At 44.0% G+C, this 17,640-nt stretch overlaps 1 protein-coding gene across 1 annotated transcript in view; it reads left to right on the forward strand.

The window, feature by feature from the left end:
• Nucleotides 1-17,640, forward strand: part of FRRS1 (ferric chelate reductase 1) — a 240,179-nt gene that overhangs the window by 145,191 nt on the left and 77,348 nt on the right. Inside the window, exons 9-10 of the mRNA XM_086954631.1 lie at nt 7,305-7,418; nt 12,588-12,703. Of these exons, the coding sequence (XP_086810757.1) occupies nt 7,305-7,418; nt 12,588-12,703 (230 nt within the window). The remainder of the gene's footprint in view (nt 1-7,304; nt 7,419-12,587; nt 12,704-17,640) is intronic.

Here is a 17,640-nt window from a genome sequence, read left to right on the forward strand (position 1 = left end):
CGCTTACGAAATTTCTCCCCCTTCCTCTCAAGAACCCGCTCCAGATAGGGCCAGTGGACCCTTTCAAAGGCCTTTTTGGCATCTATGGTGAGGGGCATGTATTCCCCTGGTATCTTAGACGCCTTCTCGATGAAATGGAGTGCTCACTTTGCATTATCACTGGTTTGGTGCTTGGGTATAAATCCCACTTGATCCGGGGCTATCAGATCTGGCATATACAGCGCGAGGCGAGCAGCCAAAATCCTGGTATACAGCTTGATATCTACGTTTAGGAGCGATCTAGGGTGCTAAGCCCCGCATGTAGTTTTATCCTTGCCCGGTTTCGGGATGACCACTATGGAGGCTTCCAACATCTCTCCTGGTATCGCCCCAGGTTCCGAGAACATGTTAAAAAGCTTAGTGAGAATCGGGGCTAACATCGAGGAGAAAGTTTTATAGAATGTTGCTGAAAAACCGTCCGGCCCCGGGGCCTTGGCAGGCTTAAGGCGTGAGATGACTGCGACCTCCTCTTCTATCTGTATGTCTCAGTCCAATAGATCAGCCAGTGCGTTAGTCGGAGTAGACCGGTCGGGAGCTGCTAAGTACTCAGCCCTGTCTGTAGCGGACGGGTGTGCGTCAGTGTATAAGCAGGCGTAAAAATTGCGGAATGCCTCCGCTATGTCTGGGTTTTCTGTTACCCGGCGACCGTCTCCAACATGAATCTCCTGGACCCCTTGTCTCTGTCGAAGCTCTCACAATGTATGTGTAAGAAGCCGATCGCAACTGTCTCCCTCGGAATGGTAAGCATGTCTCAGCCAAAGGGCTGCATATTCTGCCCTGTCCTGGTCTAGAGCTGCCAAATGGTTTTGCACGGCTTTCAGTTGACGCCAGATTTGCGGTGCCCCTGTCGGCTGATGCATCTGCTCGAGCTCCTTCGTTTTTTGGGTGAGATCTGCTCTCTTGCGCTCGCAGTCTGAGTTTTCTGCCTCTTAAAATGGCAAAAATTTCCCCGCAAATGACTGTTTTGAGCGCCGTCCATTGTGTATCCCGGGACGTTTTATTGTTATCGTTATGGGAGAGATAATCTTTTATCGTGTGCAGTAGGTGTTAAACCACAGTAGCTCGGTGCAAGAGTGTCGCGGAGGCGCCAGTAACGCGGGGATCACTGCATGGAAGGAAGGGTATTTGTAGCTAGGACTGGTGCATGATCTGACAAGGAAGCTGCTCCTATTTCGTTTTCGTTTTGTGCGTATTAGAATAGTAAGAGTATTCCCTAGAACCGGGATGGAAGCTGCACCATAAGTCCCCAAAACCCAGGTCTAGCAAGTAAGTCAGTCCCTGTGGCCGAAAGCGCCCCCGTCTACCCTGCGCGCTGGCACGATCTGTCTGCCACATTTCGAAAACCAGATTCAGGTCACCCCCTAGTAGAATCCGTCTTTCCATCGTGGACGTAACGTCAGTGAGGGCTGCGTGTAAGAACTGTTCCTGTCCCTCGTTGGGGGCATACACTGAACCTACTGTGAATGTAAGGCCACCTAAGGTAAATCGATATGTAAGGAGCCTCTCCGTAATCTCTGTCTCTTTTTGAAGAACCTGCCCTCGAAACCCCTGAGTGACTAGTAGGGCAACTCCAGCTATTTTGGTGGGGCTAGAGGGAAACGACCGTATGGGGAATTTACGTGACCGAAGGAGGTGACAGTCTATGGGTAAGAGATGCGTTTCCTGCATGAGACAAATGTCAGCATGAGTATTCTCCAAATAGGACAGTACTGCGTTGCGTTTAATGGGATTGTTAAGTCCCCTCATGTTTAAGAAAGTATCTTAAGTGTGGTGGGGACCATTCTCGTAGGTGGGAGTGACAAAAGTCATGTGCGGGACCTATTATTCGTTGCTGTGCATGTAGGAAGCGAGTTATGGTACTGAGGGGTTCTACCTATATCGGGCCATAGTGTTGATAAAAACGGGTGGACAAGGGGCCCCAAAACCTCAAAAAAAAAAAACCCAACAACTATCAAAATTCAACTCCCCTGCATAGGGCAAAGATGAGGAAAGGGAACAATGTGTCCAATTAGAACCAAAAATAGTGAACTAATAAGGTCATGAAAAATATTTCGAAGTCCACCATCTTGCGATGATCAGGAAAAACTGTCCGTGGTCAGTGACAGTCCGCACACCTCCAGACGGCCGAATCCAGTTCAAAGGAACAAGGTCAAACATGTCAAGTCACTATAAAGGCGTCAACCCGGCTGTGTCTTCATGATTACTGCTGGTAGGAACTCCAGCACAGCCTTCTGACTTCTGGAGATCTCTGCAGGGTTTGGTCGTTTGATTCGGCGGCATCTGCCTTGTTGCCTCCAGCGTGGTTTGGCGTCGTGCGTGTTGGGTTCGAGACCTTCATCACTGCTATCCTCCATTGGGGGCTCTGTGCCCAAGAGACGACATGCTTCCACTAGGGAGCAAATTTGAAACAGTTTTCCGTCCATGCGAAAGATCAAGCAAAAGAGATGTCCCCAGCTTTATGGCTATCACGTTGCCGAAGGTAGAAGGTGACCGGTCTGAAGGTCCTTCGTTTGTGCAGGGTCAGAGCAGCTAAGTCCTGAAATAAGACCGAGGACTGTCCGCGGAAAGATATTGGGTGCATCTGTCGTGCTTTCTGCAGTATCTCCTCTTTGGTACGGAATTCTTGCACACAGACCAAGATGTCGGAAGACTGGGCTGCGGCTGAACGTGGGGGACCCACTCTATGCGCTCGATCTAGTTTGATGTCCGTACCTGGCGGTTTGCTCAGGATGTGATTAAAGAGTTCCCTAGTGTATTCAAAGATGTCATCCGCCTCCTCCTTGGATTTGATCCCCCGAATCTGAATGTTATGGCGTTGCGATCTGTTCTCCAGGTTTTGGAGGTGGGACTGGAAGTCCACTTGCTCATTGTGTATGCGGATGACTTCTTGTTGCAAAGTGGCTCTCTCTACGACCCACTTGTCAGTCTTGTCCTCCAACTCCGCGACCCATTCGCCGATGTTGTCGAAGTCTCTGCGGACCTCTTTGAGGTCTGCTGTGAGGTCGCGCCTAAGTGTTTGTATGTCTTCTCGAAGGGCCACTAACAGAGTTTCAAGGAATGCTTTGGTCATCATTTATCCCGCTTCGATATTCATGGGGCAAGCCGTCTCTGGGGTCATGGGATGTTCCATTGTTGCTGACTGCTTTAGGCCTTAGCGAAGAGGTCTATATTGGTCTCGTCTTTCCGCACCCAGTAGGAGGACATGGTGGGTGTGAGCCTGGCATTGTGACTGTGCAGAAAGCCCCGGGTCTGTTAGGTAGAAGGAAGGGTTGGAATGGGCCCCGCTGAGTATGTTGGGCAGTGCGCCAGTGACGGCCTGCGTCAGACCCACAGTGCTCTCCTAATCTGTTGGGCTGTTCCCAGCCCTTCTTGCAACCACCCGGGGCGGCCGGCCATTCAAGAAAGTCACTAGGCCCGTTTCGGCTACCTCGCTGATACAGACCCGTTTCACCGGGGCTCTGGCGACACAGCAAGCAATATGGTGATGTGAAGGCCCCAAGGGTGAATCCTCTGCAGCAGGGCAAAGCTCAGGGTGCTCTGAGACCCGCAACCACCACAGTCCTAACATCGGTGAACCCCTCTATCCCCGAGCCCTACCCTCTCAGGGCGAGGCCCACTGCAGCGCTGTTCCACTGTCACCCCGGGCTCCCACTTCCGAATTTCCCCTCACGGCGCGTGCACTTGCCTGGTGCCCCCCGGGTGTTATGACGCCGAACGCGCCTGCTGCTTCTTTGACCAGGGCTGATGTCGCCGATATGCCGCCAGGCTTCCACACCGAATGGTGGATCGCCGCGTCCCTGCAGCCAGCCAGCCAGGCCACAGCGGGCTGTCTTCAGGGACCCCGAATCATCAGGGACCCCGCCAGTCTTTACTTATGGGCTCCGTAGCTCGCCCCCAGGGCACAGGATCGCTGGGGGGAGAGGGGGCGGGGGGGAGAAGTGTGGGCCGACACGTAGCTCTCCGTACGGCCCGTGGCGCAATAGGTTTAGGGCGCCTAAAATGGCGGCCCTCCCACCGCTACGAGGAGGTCTCGTGTGAGCGGTGGCATCTCTGCTGCTTGGGGGTTCAGGAGCCCCCGAACCCCCAAGCGTCGTCCCAGGGAGCAAGTCCCCGAGCCCACTGCTGCCCCCCCCCCCTCCGGGGAGCGGAGTGCGTCGCTAGTTGGTCGCTTCTGTGCAACAGGGATAGGTCGTAGCGCGTCGGGCCGGTAACCGCTCAGCCACCCTCTGCCAGATTTCCGCTGATCCCCCGCTGTCTCTCAATCAAGGCGACACCACAGAAAATCCACCTTTTGCTTTATGTGGTGAAACGCCGGTGCTTATATTGGGCAGCCGGCTGGAGAGAGCAAGCGACACGTCTTAGTGAGTCGTCATCTTGGCCACCTAACAGGGTTTTTTATTACAATTTTTATGCATAAACAGTGAGAAACTGTAGATTCAGCATAGCATGGTTATCAACAGTACATTTTAGAAAATGGAGCATCACAAATGTCTGTAGCACTATCCCCCTTCTAAGAATAATCACAAATCTTTTATTACCTTCCACAGCAATAGAAATTGGGAAATGCAAAGCATAATATGAAACATTCTCTAACGAAGGCCAATACATTATTAATATGCTTGCAATCCAGTATCCACAGTTCTAGTGGAAATGTGCTTAGGTGAAAGTTACATCAGGAATACGATGGAAAGCTTAATTCACAATACATGCTCTCTAAAGAACCAGACAAATATATATCACTGTACAGTGCTCTGCGTGGACTGAGGGGAGAGAAGTCTTCCAGGAGGATATTGATTGGAGGGAGAAATGAGGAGGAGCGAGATGGGCAGAACCCTAGAAATTGCCTCCATTTTAATAAAATTGTGTCTTTGTGAAAATGTAGCATAACTAAACTACATTATTAATCATACCTTTTAAACATTTCTATGAATTTGTTTTAAATGCAAAATCATTAAATCATTGATTATGACTGATTCATTGTAAAATTGCTAATTGGCACACAATATTTGTAATCCAAAATTGCACATTTAAAAACATTTTAACAGTTTTTCATCTTAATATCTGTGTGAATTGAACCAGTCATTGAATTCTGATAAAGCCTGGCTATACCAAAAGCTATGAGCTAGTAACATATACAATGTTTCCAATCTTCACAAATACATAGGTCCACTATTCCCACACTCACTGGCATCTGATAATGACTAGCTGTATGTTGGTGATTACCGTAATCCACTCTGTTGCATTAGATTGGTGTTAAAACATAACGACTTTATTATCCTTTGAACATAAATACTAATTAAGGTACTGCCAAAAGAAAGCTGCAATAGACTGTGTTGCCAGTTGTTGGATTTCATTTAAAAATATAGTGTGTTTTAGACTTTGGTGATTCCACTAATGTAAGTGGGCTGGCTAACCTGAAAATGAGGTAGAGAGCCAGGAGTGCAACGCTGGTGTCCTGATAACTAAAACGTGGTGGCCTCCTTAGATAAGATGCAACCTTGAGGACGGCCGCAGGCAAGAGGGAAGGATAGGCTTTTTGGATTCTCCAACTGGGAGTAGGAGATGGCTCCTCCACCATGGCACCAACCCACACCTCTGGATAGAATTTTGCATAGACCTAATGGATCAAGGTATCCAATAGTAATAACGCACATGCCTTTCCATTATCCAGTATGTGGAAAGTCTAATTTATTTAGCTCATGAAGGGTAGCTGTTCTGGTGTCCCAGAAAGAGGAGTCAAAATATTGGTGTTGGCTTCTATAAATCATAATCATCATGGCTTGGTATCTTTAACCGGTGGGGAGGACAATTTGAGCAGAGTTTTGAGAGAAGAGGAAGTCTACTTGCAGTATTCAGTCTTTTAACAGTTTTGAGGACAATTGAAGCCGCTTCTCGTCACAGGATTTTGGGACGCAGAAGATCTGCATAGAATGAATGCTTCTTCATAGAAAATATTAGGAGTAAATTCTTGAGAAAATAATTGAACTGTTTCCTGATTGTGCCATCCACATATGGGATATGTGGTTTCTAAACATAATTATGAATATGCTTTTTGCAAGAAAAATTGTTGCGGCTTTGCTTTAAAGAATGAACTATTTATTTCTCAAAATATATTTTTTTTAAAGTCAAAGCTTTGTGACTTCGAATTTAAGATTTTAGGTCATTGAAGAGCTTTGAATATTTTAGGACACTCAATTCTTCTCCAGTTTTCTCACTTCATGCTTGCGTGTCTTTTACATTCAGAATCTTGGTCTTCACATCATTTAGTGCGCTTTTCTAGAGTGTCAGTTGAGTTAGCAGAATTGTGAAAATGTGACAACCCTTAACCCCTGATTCTTTATTTTGTAAGTATCGCAAAGTGAGGAGCTCAGTTAATTGTTCCAAAAAGAAATATGGTCTCTGAAATCTACACCTATATTATTTTAAAATGGTCTTGAGCATTGTCACCTGGGAGAATTGCTGTATCCTTTGCATAGTGTACCACAAGCAGAATACGAAGAAAAAAATACAGTTTGTCATTGGACAAAGGTGTAGAGAGCAGTGTGTATGCACTTGGAAACCTCTACAAGATTGTACTTCCTGCATTCAAGGTGAGACTTTTCTCCACATTGACTACTGGTGTCTGAATACACATTACACCAACTTCAGTAAATGACATGTCTGTTCGATCATCCCTGCACACACATTGATATATCAGCTACTATAATGAAGTGTGAACGTTTTGCCAGTGACTTGATTGCTTACCAATTGTAAGTAATTGCCATTAGACTTGTCTTTCTGAATTTAAGATTGTAAACAGGTTTTTAAAAAGGGGACAATTTATAGTGATTACAACTAGCCTAGCAGATCTCTCTACACCTGAAAATGTTGCATACTTCACACTGGAAATAATACCTCATGATGTCAAAACTACATTGAATGGAAAGTAGATTGCAGACTTTTAAGTAATCCGTTTGTAATGCCTCTTTACTGATTATCTTTATAAACCGAGGAATACAAATAATTCATGTTGTTGTCCTGATATCTGATGTTGCATAAAGTTTGAGGTTAAAATGTTTTCATAAAGGCTAGATATTCATAAACTGATGCAGATTTAGGATAACAGGAATTTATTTTTTTGTTTAATTTTTACCAGTGTTACTGTTCATTTTTTTCTAGATCGATAAAGTATATTTTAATGCATGTACTCCTGAATAGTTACATTTTAAAGTACCAGAAATAGGGAACCTTTCAAAGATCATATGTTGCTTACTTTCCTATTGCAGGTCTGATATCAAGGCATCACCGTCAGCCACTGATAACCAGCAATAAATATGTTGTCGTTGGATTTCCTGAGAATGTGGGTGGATCCCGTTCTCCTCTTCTTATAAAAGTTCATGGCAAGTATTAACCTTTCTCCCCACTTAAAGACTAAAAAACGGTGCTCCCACTTTGCATACATGGGAAAAGAAAAACCTTAGCATTTTGTACACTCTTAGCATTTAACACTCACTAGCTCCTGTGCTATCAATTTTGCAGTTAAGTAGTGGTGTGTGACCAATGTATGTTGCAACATGCATATTACACTCTTCTCCTCCTTTGGATTACTAAGTGACCCCTAAACACATTATCGCAGATTGTCTAGAAAAAGTGTTAGTCTTGCTGAATTAGATAAAGTAATTAATTGAAAGATGACACTGGAAAATTTACAGGCTCAACTGCCAAACAGTGTCTTCAAGTAGTTTGCAATTGCTCGGGATAAAAAGCTCTCATTTCACAAGTGTGTCTTGTAATCATGGCTTACTTTTTAAATAAACTCAGAACGTGCAATATGATGTTGTATTGCAAATTGGAGGTGGTTGCAAATGGACCACATCCTCCCCATTTCTATACTTTAAAAACATTATTGCTGCCTGCAAGTATAACAGCACATAGACTTGAAGAGCACAATTGACTCGAGTTAAAGTAATAAAACTCCTATCTATAATCCTCTCGGTGTTTCACAAAGAAGATTGCTCAGTGTGTTCTTCTGGTTAGGCCAGAGGTTCCATTAAAGTCCTTTCTATGTTATTAATATTAAGTTTAACAATTCATCTGATTTAGGTTTGACATGGCAAGGTTTTTGTAGTTTGGTTAAAGGGGTATGGGAAATAAACAGAGGTCAAAACGTGTAATTTACTATTTAAATCCCGATATAAATCTTTGCTCTCTGCTACAGAAAATGTTGAATGGAATTACACAAACCTTGGCATGAAACTAGAACTTTACTCAAGGAAGTCTCTTTACTTGGGTTAGTGTAATTCCCTTAAGTAATTTTCAAGAAAGAAATGTTACACAAATGTGTAAGGTGAACATTAACGTGTTAAAAAGTTAGATATACCTCGACTTAATTTACAGATTTTTCATGAACAGTAAATAAAAAGAAATAAGCTACGTGATTGGATGAGGAGAGGTTGTCTTCTGCCTATCCTTTTGGACCTCTAGACCCAAAGTTGTAACCGCAAGCTCAGATTCTCTATTTGGCTGCCGCAACAGAGAAAAACCATTTGCAGCTGCTGTTACTGGACGCAGAACTCTGTCACTTTTTTATTTTCAGGGCGTGAGGACTGAGCCACAAGGAGCATGGGTGATGGGTCTCAAATGGACCCCGGGTGTCAAAATGTAAAATAAAATTGGATACTGCCGTTGGATTCGTGAACCTGCTGGGAAGATCTCAATCCAGAACTGGCTCATCAAATGCAAAGTTTATGACCTCACAGCATTAATACAAAGAAGTAACAACTCCTAAAAGCACACCATCATTAAATAACAACACTTACTTAACAAGTAAATGATGCCATATTAAAAGTCTTCCCATGCAGAGTGTTAATGGTAGTGTGATATGTAATCTCGTCTGTAAGATTATTTATGGCATTTGTGTTTGCATCTTCCTCATAAAGAGTGGGTTATTGGCATTGCATTTGGTGTGCAGGTTATGGTTTGCATTACTGTTGTGCTGAACACCGTTCATAGTAAGGGTAGTGCACCCATTGTAGTTGGGTGAAGGGCCCAGGCAAAGGCCAGGCCCTTCTTCCAACCCCCATTGCACATGGGGGTTGGAAGAAGGGCCAGGCCCTTCTTCCACCCCCATTGCACTAGGTTTACGGCTGGAGAACGTAGTTCATCATGAAAAAACCCTAAATCAGCTGAAACAAAAAACACAATTAAGCACAGTTATAGATTAGTTATGGTTTAGTGAACAATATATTTAAAATATAATGACATTCAGCAGTTATGGTATTTTCACTCCATAACTCAAACTCCCGACATGCTCATTACACCATTTTCCTAATGCACATTTAAAATAAAATCCATCCAAAAGGAACACTGGATTATGGTGCAAGTTATGTTGTGTGTTGAGTGACAAAGTTTAGAGTTTGTTTGGCTTTGTGTTCGCTGATGTAAAACTAACCTTTATCTCTCTTCCCCCCCCCCCCCCCACCCCCCGGGAAAAAAACATATATTTTACATAATATGCCATGGTATTTAAAATAACTGAGGCCTAATAACACGGTATTTAGAGCAATTCTACTAATAAATGCACAATCATAACATTTATTGCCACATAAGGGTCAAACTTGAGTTGATTACAACAGTACAGCAACATTTACCTATGAAAACACATTTTACTGTCTCACAATTTGCATGGAACAGTTACATAGCTGAACAACTCTCTAACTACTCATGAGGTCTATTCAATTTGATTTTACCATACTGGCACAAACCATATATGCAGATGCACAGAGTGGAATATGGTATGTTATTACCATTGTTGAGGGAGGGGAGGAAAATCATCACCCACTCGGATTCGCTGCTTGCGAGTCATTGCCCCGCCCCACACTCAATGATGGTAATAAATATCATAAAATACTCTTGGCATCTGCATACATATTAGATGTCACAGATGACATGCAGGCCCTGTGCTAGTTCCGTTTCCAGAGTATCACTGCATGTTTTCTTTTACCATGCTTATTTGTACTGTGAATTTTCTTAAAATCAGGATGGGAGTTTAGTCTTTGGTATATGAACCCAGCAACCAAAACAGGAGCTTTAAAAAAAAAAAAATGTGTTGACCACATCTCCGCTTCATCCTGTAGGTCAAGCGATACCACCCTGTCTGCTTTAACTTTACTGACTTTCTTCGTATAAGCATACAGGGTTCCTGCAGTCGTTGCTGCGGAAAAAAGTGTCAATTGCTGCCAGGTAATCAGATTGCTTGCGTTTGTGAACCCTTTTTGGGTTAGCTCACCCAACCAACAAAGAGATCTTCTAAATTTAACCCTCCGATGCCTTGTGACACCATTTTAATGCTAATATCAAACATCTGAACAGATTTACGCCAACCCGCAAAGGGCCTCTGTTCTAAAAACATGTGTCCTGAATTTTATTTCAAGCTTGGCATCCTACTAATTTGGCATGTGAATAGACCCTAAGCCTGAGATTGCGAGGTCCGAGACCTGTCATGTGGGCACACCAAGCATATCCTCATAGTCAACAGTGGACTGCAGTTTTACTCCTAGGTGAGGCACAGAAAGCTGTAGTGGTGGTGTACCCTATTTTCTAAATCTTTGGCGTGACCAGAGCCTTTAATCGGTCAGTGACGATGTTGCCTATTGAACCGTCTATTGTAAAGTTGTGTTATTATGTGAAACCCAAAGCCTTGTGCTACAATCCCTTGTTTATGTAGTTTGCATGTATAATATACATGGAGTACATATGTGGTAATAGTTTGATTATTGAATCAAGCAGAATTCATATTGTAGACTCTAGGTTGCAACATAGCACAAAAGAAATAATTAGGTCAGCTTTTCCAAGACTGGGAAGGAAAATGTATTGCCTCTTTTCCTGTGACTAGAGGGTTGAGATGCACACACTGAAGTGAAGAGGATGGAGACCGAGATACCGTTAGAAATATTATGAAGACTTTGTTTTCAAGGGGCTGATGTTTAGTTCTTCCTGATTGCTGCTATCTGGTAGCAGGACTGCAGTTTCTGTTGTTGAAAGTGAGGAAGTTTCTAGGCCAGGCCTGCCCTTTTGTCCGACACCAATTACGGCTTCATATTGTGGGCACTCCAGGAAGTCCCTGTGCCACCTGCTGTGAGTAGCATCTCTTTAGAAAAAGTCTGTTTCTGGTGGACTTGTGAAAGAGGCACATGTCATGGAAGGTTTCTCAAGCCTCTTTGTGCAGTTCATTGAATAAACTGCATCAAGTTGTGCCTGAAGCGTGTTACCTGGCAACCTGCTGTAGGTCTAATCGTTGAATGCTGACGATGCTGATGAGGAGCAAAGGAACTACATCACTCTTTATCAGAGCGTCCTCTCTGCCCAAGAGTTTTCCATTGCTGGATATCGTCAAGAGAAGATGCGATCTGTAGGCTGCAACAAAATGTGGCAGCGCGCTAGCCTGCTCCTGAGGAACTGAGTTTTGTTATGAAAACCCACCTCCCTGACACCACAGCACTGCAGCAAATGTGCATGTTGTGAAACGGGATGGTACAACTCCATCCACCACCCTCCCAGGACTGTTGAAGGTGTCTTGCAGGTAATCCACCGGGCTTAGACTGCTCCCAGAGCCAAGTGCTACAAAGGCACAGGCCAGTCCACTGTGTAGTCTGGTACTGTTGAATTTAGACGCCGGAACAATAACTTGGCTGCATACTAAACACTGAGAATGTTTTAGAACTGCAATTGAGCCTAGTTGCATAGACTAATGGGGATAGTAACTGCAGGATTCCTAATCCAAGCAGGGGGAAAGGCAATTACTGGGAAGGGGGTGGGGGAGAGAGAGTGAAAATGCTTTATTGATTGAACACCGCATTCTAGAACCCAGTTTTCATACACATTGAATTGTACAGTATTTAGTTTTGCTGTGAGATTAAAAAGTACGTTCTTAAAGTACTCTCTTTTTCATTAAGATATGCACTGGGCTGGATATTACTTTGTTGGTTGATTGTTAAAATCTCAGCTCTTGACTCTCCCCCGCCCCCTATTAGTTCCCTGAGAAGCCTCTGACTGCTGACCCTTGCTACACTGAAGCGTGGATCTTGTCCCAGTTTGCTGAGCCATGGTAGGGCGCTCCACAGTGGCGAACAACCCCAGCCACCGAAGTTTGGTTCTAGTAGCCCCTGTCTGCCCTGTGGCCCCTGAACTGCATCCGATACAAACTCTCATTTACAAATGTTGGATTGGAAATGGGGTGTTCCTTTTTTTTAAAGATCTCCATCCATGCAGTATTTTTCATACCAATTTAGGAAACTAAGGATGTTTTTATGGTTGAAACAATTTTTCTAAAATTGTTCAGCTTATTGTAGATCCTGTGCCTTTTTCCAAGGTAAGAACACCTCAATCACAAATACTTAAACCAAGCTAACTACTGGCATGCATCACAACATTTCTAGCTTTTCGTGTTTAAAAAATGAAGCACTGTACAAGCGAGCTGATGTAATTTCACAATTGCATAATTTTGTCCCTTGCTGTTTTACTTTACCTTTGCCACCATGCTAAGGCAGCTCACTGCTTTCTTTTAACAGGTGCTCTGATGTTTGTGGCATGGATGACGCTAGTTAGCGTTGGTGTTCTTGTCGCTCGCTTCTTTAAACCAGTTTGGCCTGATGGGACAATATTTGGAGAGAAGATTTGGTTTCAGGTAGGTAAACAAGTATCCTACAAAGTTACAGAAACGGTCTATGATGACTGTAAAGAATTGTGACAAGAAAGCGGGTCAGTAAGAAAGTCATGCACTTGGTGAGATTGCAAATGTTTTGTTGTGTGGTTTCTTTGATCTGATGAAATGGCTGTTGACAAGTCTAGACTCCCTCTCAACTTGCTGAATGTCCAGGTCAACTGGTCGCAAAAAGATCACTTTTAAATAGTATCTAATAGTCTCGCCTTTATAAGCCAAGGGAGGTGCGCTGAGATCTTCAAGCCCCCCCACAACCTCCCCTCCCCACGCCTCTCATGCACAGTCACACACAAACGTCTGTTTCCTTGGACCTTACACTGTCTTGCTAATGCTAGCTTACCGGATCCCACTATTCTACACCCAGGTTTTGATGCATCTCTCTCTTTTGTGGTGTCATCCTTCTTGCCCCTTCTTTGTTAGGTGATTCCTTGGTACCTGCTTGTTACTTTTCTGACCACAGCAAAAGTCTGACTCCTTGAAGGAAGTTGGAGGATCACCCCTATCCTTGCTGAAGCTCACCTTAAGGGTTCTGCTAAACTGAGGGAGACATTATTTTCTTGTCTGTATGCCCTGCTACATCTAAGATGATTTGTCTTGGAGTCTAAATAGGTGTGGGGAATTGCTGTCACCCAATGCCCAAGTCGTATTGTTCCAGTCAAGTACAACAAGTCTTCATACTTATTTTGTCCATTAAAGAAACAAGCACACCCCCATACTGCATACATTTATTTTTGTATGGATTTAGGAAAGATTGTCTGCTTGACAATGGTTCCAATATAAAAATGTGTACACATTTATAAAATGTACTTTTTGTGGGTATTAATAATGCCCCACAGTGCTTGACAATTCTATCCAAAACAGGCGTTTCTGCGCTTCCATAATAAAACCTGTCCTAAAAATATTTCTACTTAAACAAAAACAAAAGTTTCATGCAGTTTTCCTAAATTATCGTGCAATTGTTAAGGGCAACTTTAAATGTAATTTCTCAGTCATTATTTAATAAAAACGTGTTCCCATTCTAAAAGTTAATAATGAACATTTTGTCTAAAACAATCTTTGGGAACAAAACAGTTAATTAGGGGCCCATTCTTAAACAAGTCACCAAATGTACCCACATGCCTATGGTCTTTCATGGGTGCATATTTACGGCTTTCAGTAATTCTCAATCAGTGAGCCTAGAATTCTGCAAGTATCCAGGCCTAGTCCTAGGAAACATTTGTGAATTCCACATTTGCATGAGAATCTATACAGTAGCTAGTTACTTAAAAATGTCAGTCTAAATGCAAATTCACTTGCTAAAACTGTTGTTTCTAGGAGGAAATTTGCCTCTGAGTCTAGGCAGAAGACCACAGAGCTGAAGAGTGAGGAAAATATCATAGCAGGATGGCCAGGGAAGGCTGGTAGGCTCTTCTTCCCTGACGTTGAGCCCCTCTCCTCAAAAAGACTCTCATAGAGGGAGTTCTAGAGAGAAAAAGAAAAGACACAGCCACTAACATCATTCACACTGTTTCATATGTATTAGTTCCTTACTCCCTTTTTACTTGTGAGAGTTCTGGGGAAAATGCTGCCCCTTTTACCAACAGAGCACACATTTACAGTAATACCAACAGTCACAGACTCACTCCTTCATTATTACAAAATACCTGGCAGAGAGTGTTGCCCCTAACCTCCGGGGTGAATAAGGCATGACTGGGAGGACCATCCTTCTCATATATGACACCTTCGAGTAATGCCTTAACTTCCTGTTACAAAAAAGGGTCTCTATTTGGCAGGGATATGCACCCTATTCAAGGAGGGACCACAACCCTACTCAGACTAAATACACTCTAAAAGATCACCTGTGCTTGCCTTCTGGTTTTTTGGCACAGATCAGTCCGACTTAACTAAAGAGTTAACGTGTAAAGTGTTTGTGCAACAAACACACACACCACCCACACTCCTCCACCACCCACACTCCTGTACGAACGCCAACACCCACACTCCTGTACCACTACCACCACCATCCACACTCCACCACTGCCACAACACTCCTCATCCACACTCCTCATCCACTATTCCCCCCTCCACTCTTCCCCCTCCACTCTTCCCCCCCCCTCCACTCTTCCCCCTTCCACTCTTCCCCCTTCCACTCTTCCCCCTTCCACTCTTCCCCCTTCCACTCTTCCCCCCTCCACTCTTCCCCCCTCCACTCTCCCCCCCTCCACTCTTCCCCCCTCCACTCTTCCCCCCTCCACTCTTCCCCCCCTCCACTCTTCCCCCCTCCACTCTTCCCCCCCTCCACTCTTCCCCCCCCTCCACTCTTCCCCCCCCTCCACTCTTCCCCCCCCTCCACTCTCCCCCCCCCTCCACTCTTCCCCCCTCCACTCTTCCCCCCTCCTCTCTTCCCCCCTACTCTCTTCCCCCCTCCTCTCTTCCCCCCTACTCTCTTCCCCCCTACTCCCTTCCCCCCTCCTCTCTTCCCCCCTACTCTCTTCCCCCCCTACTCTCTTCCCCCCCTACTCTCTTCCCCCCCTACTCTCTTCCCCCCTACTCTCTTCCCCCCTACTCTCTTCCCCCCTACTCTCTTCCCCCCCTACTCTCTTCCCCCCCTACTCTCTTCCCCCCCTACTCTCTTAACCCCCCCTACTCTCTTAACCCCCCCTACTCTCTTTCCCCCCCTACTCTCTTTCCCCCCCTACTCTCTTTCCCCCCCTACTCTCTTTCCCCCCCTACTCTCTTTCCCCCCCTACTCTCTTCCCCTTCCCCCCTACACTTGGTTAGAAAAATATATTATATTATATTGGTATGGGTTAAACAAGACCAAAATGACCGAAATTCAATAAGTAGAACAGAGTTATGAATTTTTAAAGAACAACCAGTACTGCATGCCCACTAGTAGCATTTAGATTACAGGCCCTGTCTATATGGCACACTACTTTACAAGGGACTTGTGAGTAAAGCAAATGTTCCAACCTGGTATATTCCAAAATCACTATGTTTTGGGGGGAAGGACATGCACTCAGCATTGGTTAGGAGTGATAAAGTGCTCAGAGTCCTAAGGGCAGCAAAAGGATACAGCAAAAAGTGGAGGTAAGCAAGCTGAAAGTTGGGGGAGACCACTCTAAGCACGACTGATGTAAGATGCGTCCCCCCCCACCCCAGCTGAAAGTTGGGAGATCGACCCAACCTTTAGAAAGTTGTCATCACTAAGGCGAAAAAACCTGGCAATACCATCAGCATTGATGTGGTCTACCCCTGTAGGGAAATGGACCACCTCAGCAGTTTTGGATTCTCACCCCTCATTTGCATGAGCCACCTGTGCGGTCTGTGGTTAGTCTGAATCGGGAAGTGAGTACCAAAGAGGTATGTCCTCAACTTCTTCAGTGCCCATACCAAAACAAAAGCGTCTCTTTCTGTAGCACAACACCACTTTCTAAAAGTGGCATTTCTAAAGTAGTAATGTTAAATCCAAATTCACCAATAAAGAGGATTTATCACCACCATTCCAAAGATTTGAAACATGATGCAGCTACTACTTTCTAGTCAGGAATTGCAGTGCAAGTGTTTTAAGGAATTACCACTGCTAGCCGATGAGAGGAGTAGACCTCACAGGAATGAAAATCAAATGTAGTTGTTTGTCACTGCCAGGACTGTAACATTAAAAATGATCTACCTTTTACACAGCACCCTGCACTTAGGTCTACCTAGGGCCTACCATAGAGGTGGCTTGTTTATAATAAAAGGGGAGATCAAGGCATGGCAAGATTACAGGCCCTGGGTATATGGTTTTCTACTCTACAAGGGACTTATAAGTAAACTAAATGTGCCAATCGGCTATATACCAATGTCACCATGTTTAGGGGAGAAGCACAAGCACTACTTTAGCACTGGTTAGCAGGGGCAAAATGCTCATAGTCCTAAGATCAACAAAAAGATACATCAACAAATGGAGATAAGCAGGCAAGTTGGGAGAAGAACCCCCTCAAAGATGACAGGTCTAACACTTCCCATCATTAGCATTTTTTACACAATTGCTTAAAATCTATTTGTTTATTTACTAATGCTCATAGTTAATCATCAGTTTAATTAAATTGGCAGTCTTCATGCCAGGATGTCTTCTTGTTGATGATCGTGCACTAAAAGAAACCTTCCTGTAATAGCACATTTATCTGTATACAAATATTGAACACGTTAATCCCCCACTGTTGAGTCTTAGGAGGCTGTGCTTTAAACCATGATTTTGCTTAGTGAATGCATGATTGTTTTACGATTCATTTTAAGTTCCAGCGGGAGGATGTCACTTAATTTATTGAATATATTATCCAAGAATACAGTTTTGTGGAAAAAAGAAAACCTGTGAATGAAATTGAAATTACTTCAATAACGTTTAGAACATAAGTGTTGTCAGTCACAAAGCCATTCTGAGATATAATAAAGTAATATGTACTCTGTTTTGCCTGTTGCTGATTGTTTAGTCATGGTTTTGCTTCCTCTTGATAGCTCCACTAATTCTGTTTCCAGCCCATTTAGCTCGATCAATAAAAGTGATTATGTTCATTTAAGAAATAATAAAAACTGAGAAAGTGGTCGATATGTTTAAAATATCATTACAGTGATGGACAAAACGGACACCATAACATGCAGGACAAAATCCTACGTTTATTTCATGGGTTGGGAAAACTCAAAACAATGAAAGTAAAGTTAGGTTTAAATAAGGATGTTCATCCTGATGCTCAAAGACACAGACGATTTGTGTTTCACTTGCAAGAAGCTGTTGAAAAGGAACTTAATTTGTTGCTTAAACATGACGTCATTGAACAATCCACTGGTCCAATACCATGGGTTAGCCCCATTGTAATAGTGCCTAAAAGAGACAGTGAAGGAGCTTTACGCATCTGCATGGACTTGCATCAGCCCAACAA

This window comes from Lissotriton vulgaris, chromosome 1_1, assembly GCF_964263255.1.
Source record: "Lissotriton vulgaris chromosome 1_1, aLisVul1.2, whole genome shotgun sequence".
NCBI lineage: Eukaryota > Metazoa > Chordata > Amphibia > Caudata > Salamandridae > Lissotriton > Lissotriton vulgaris.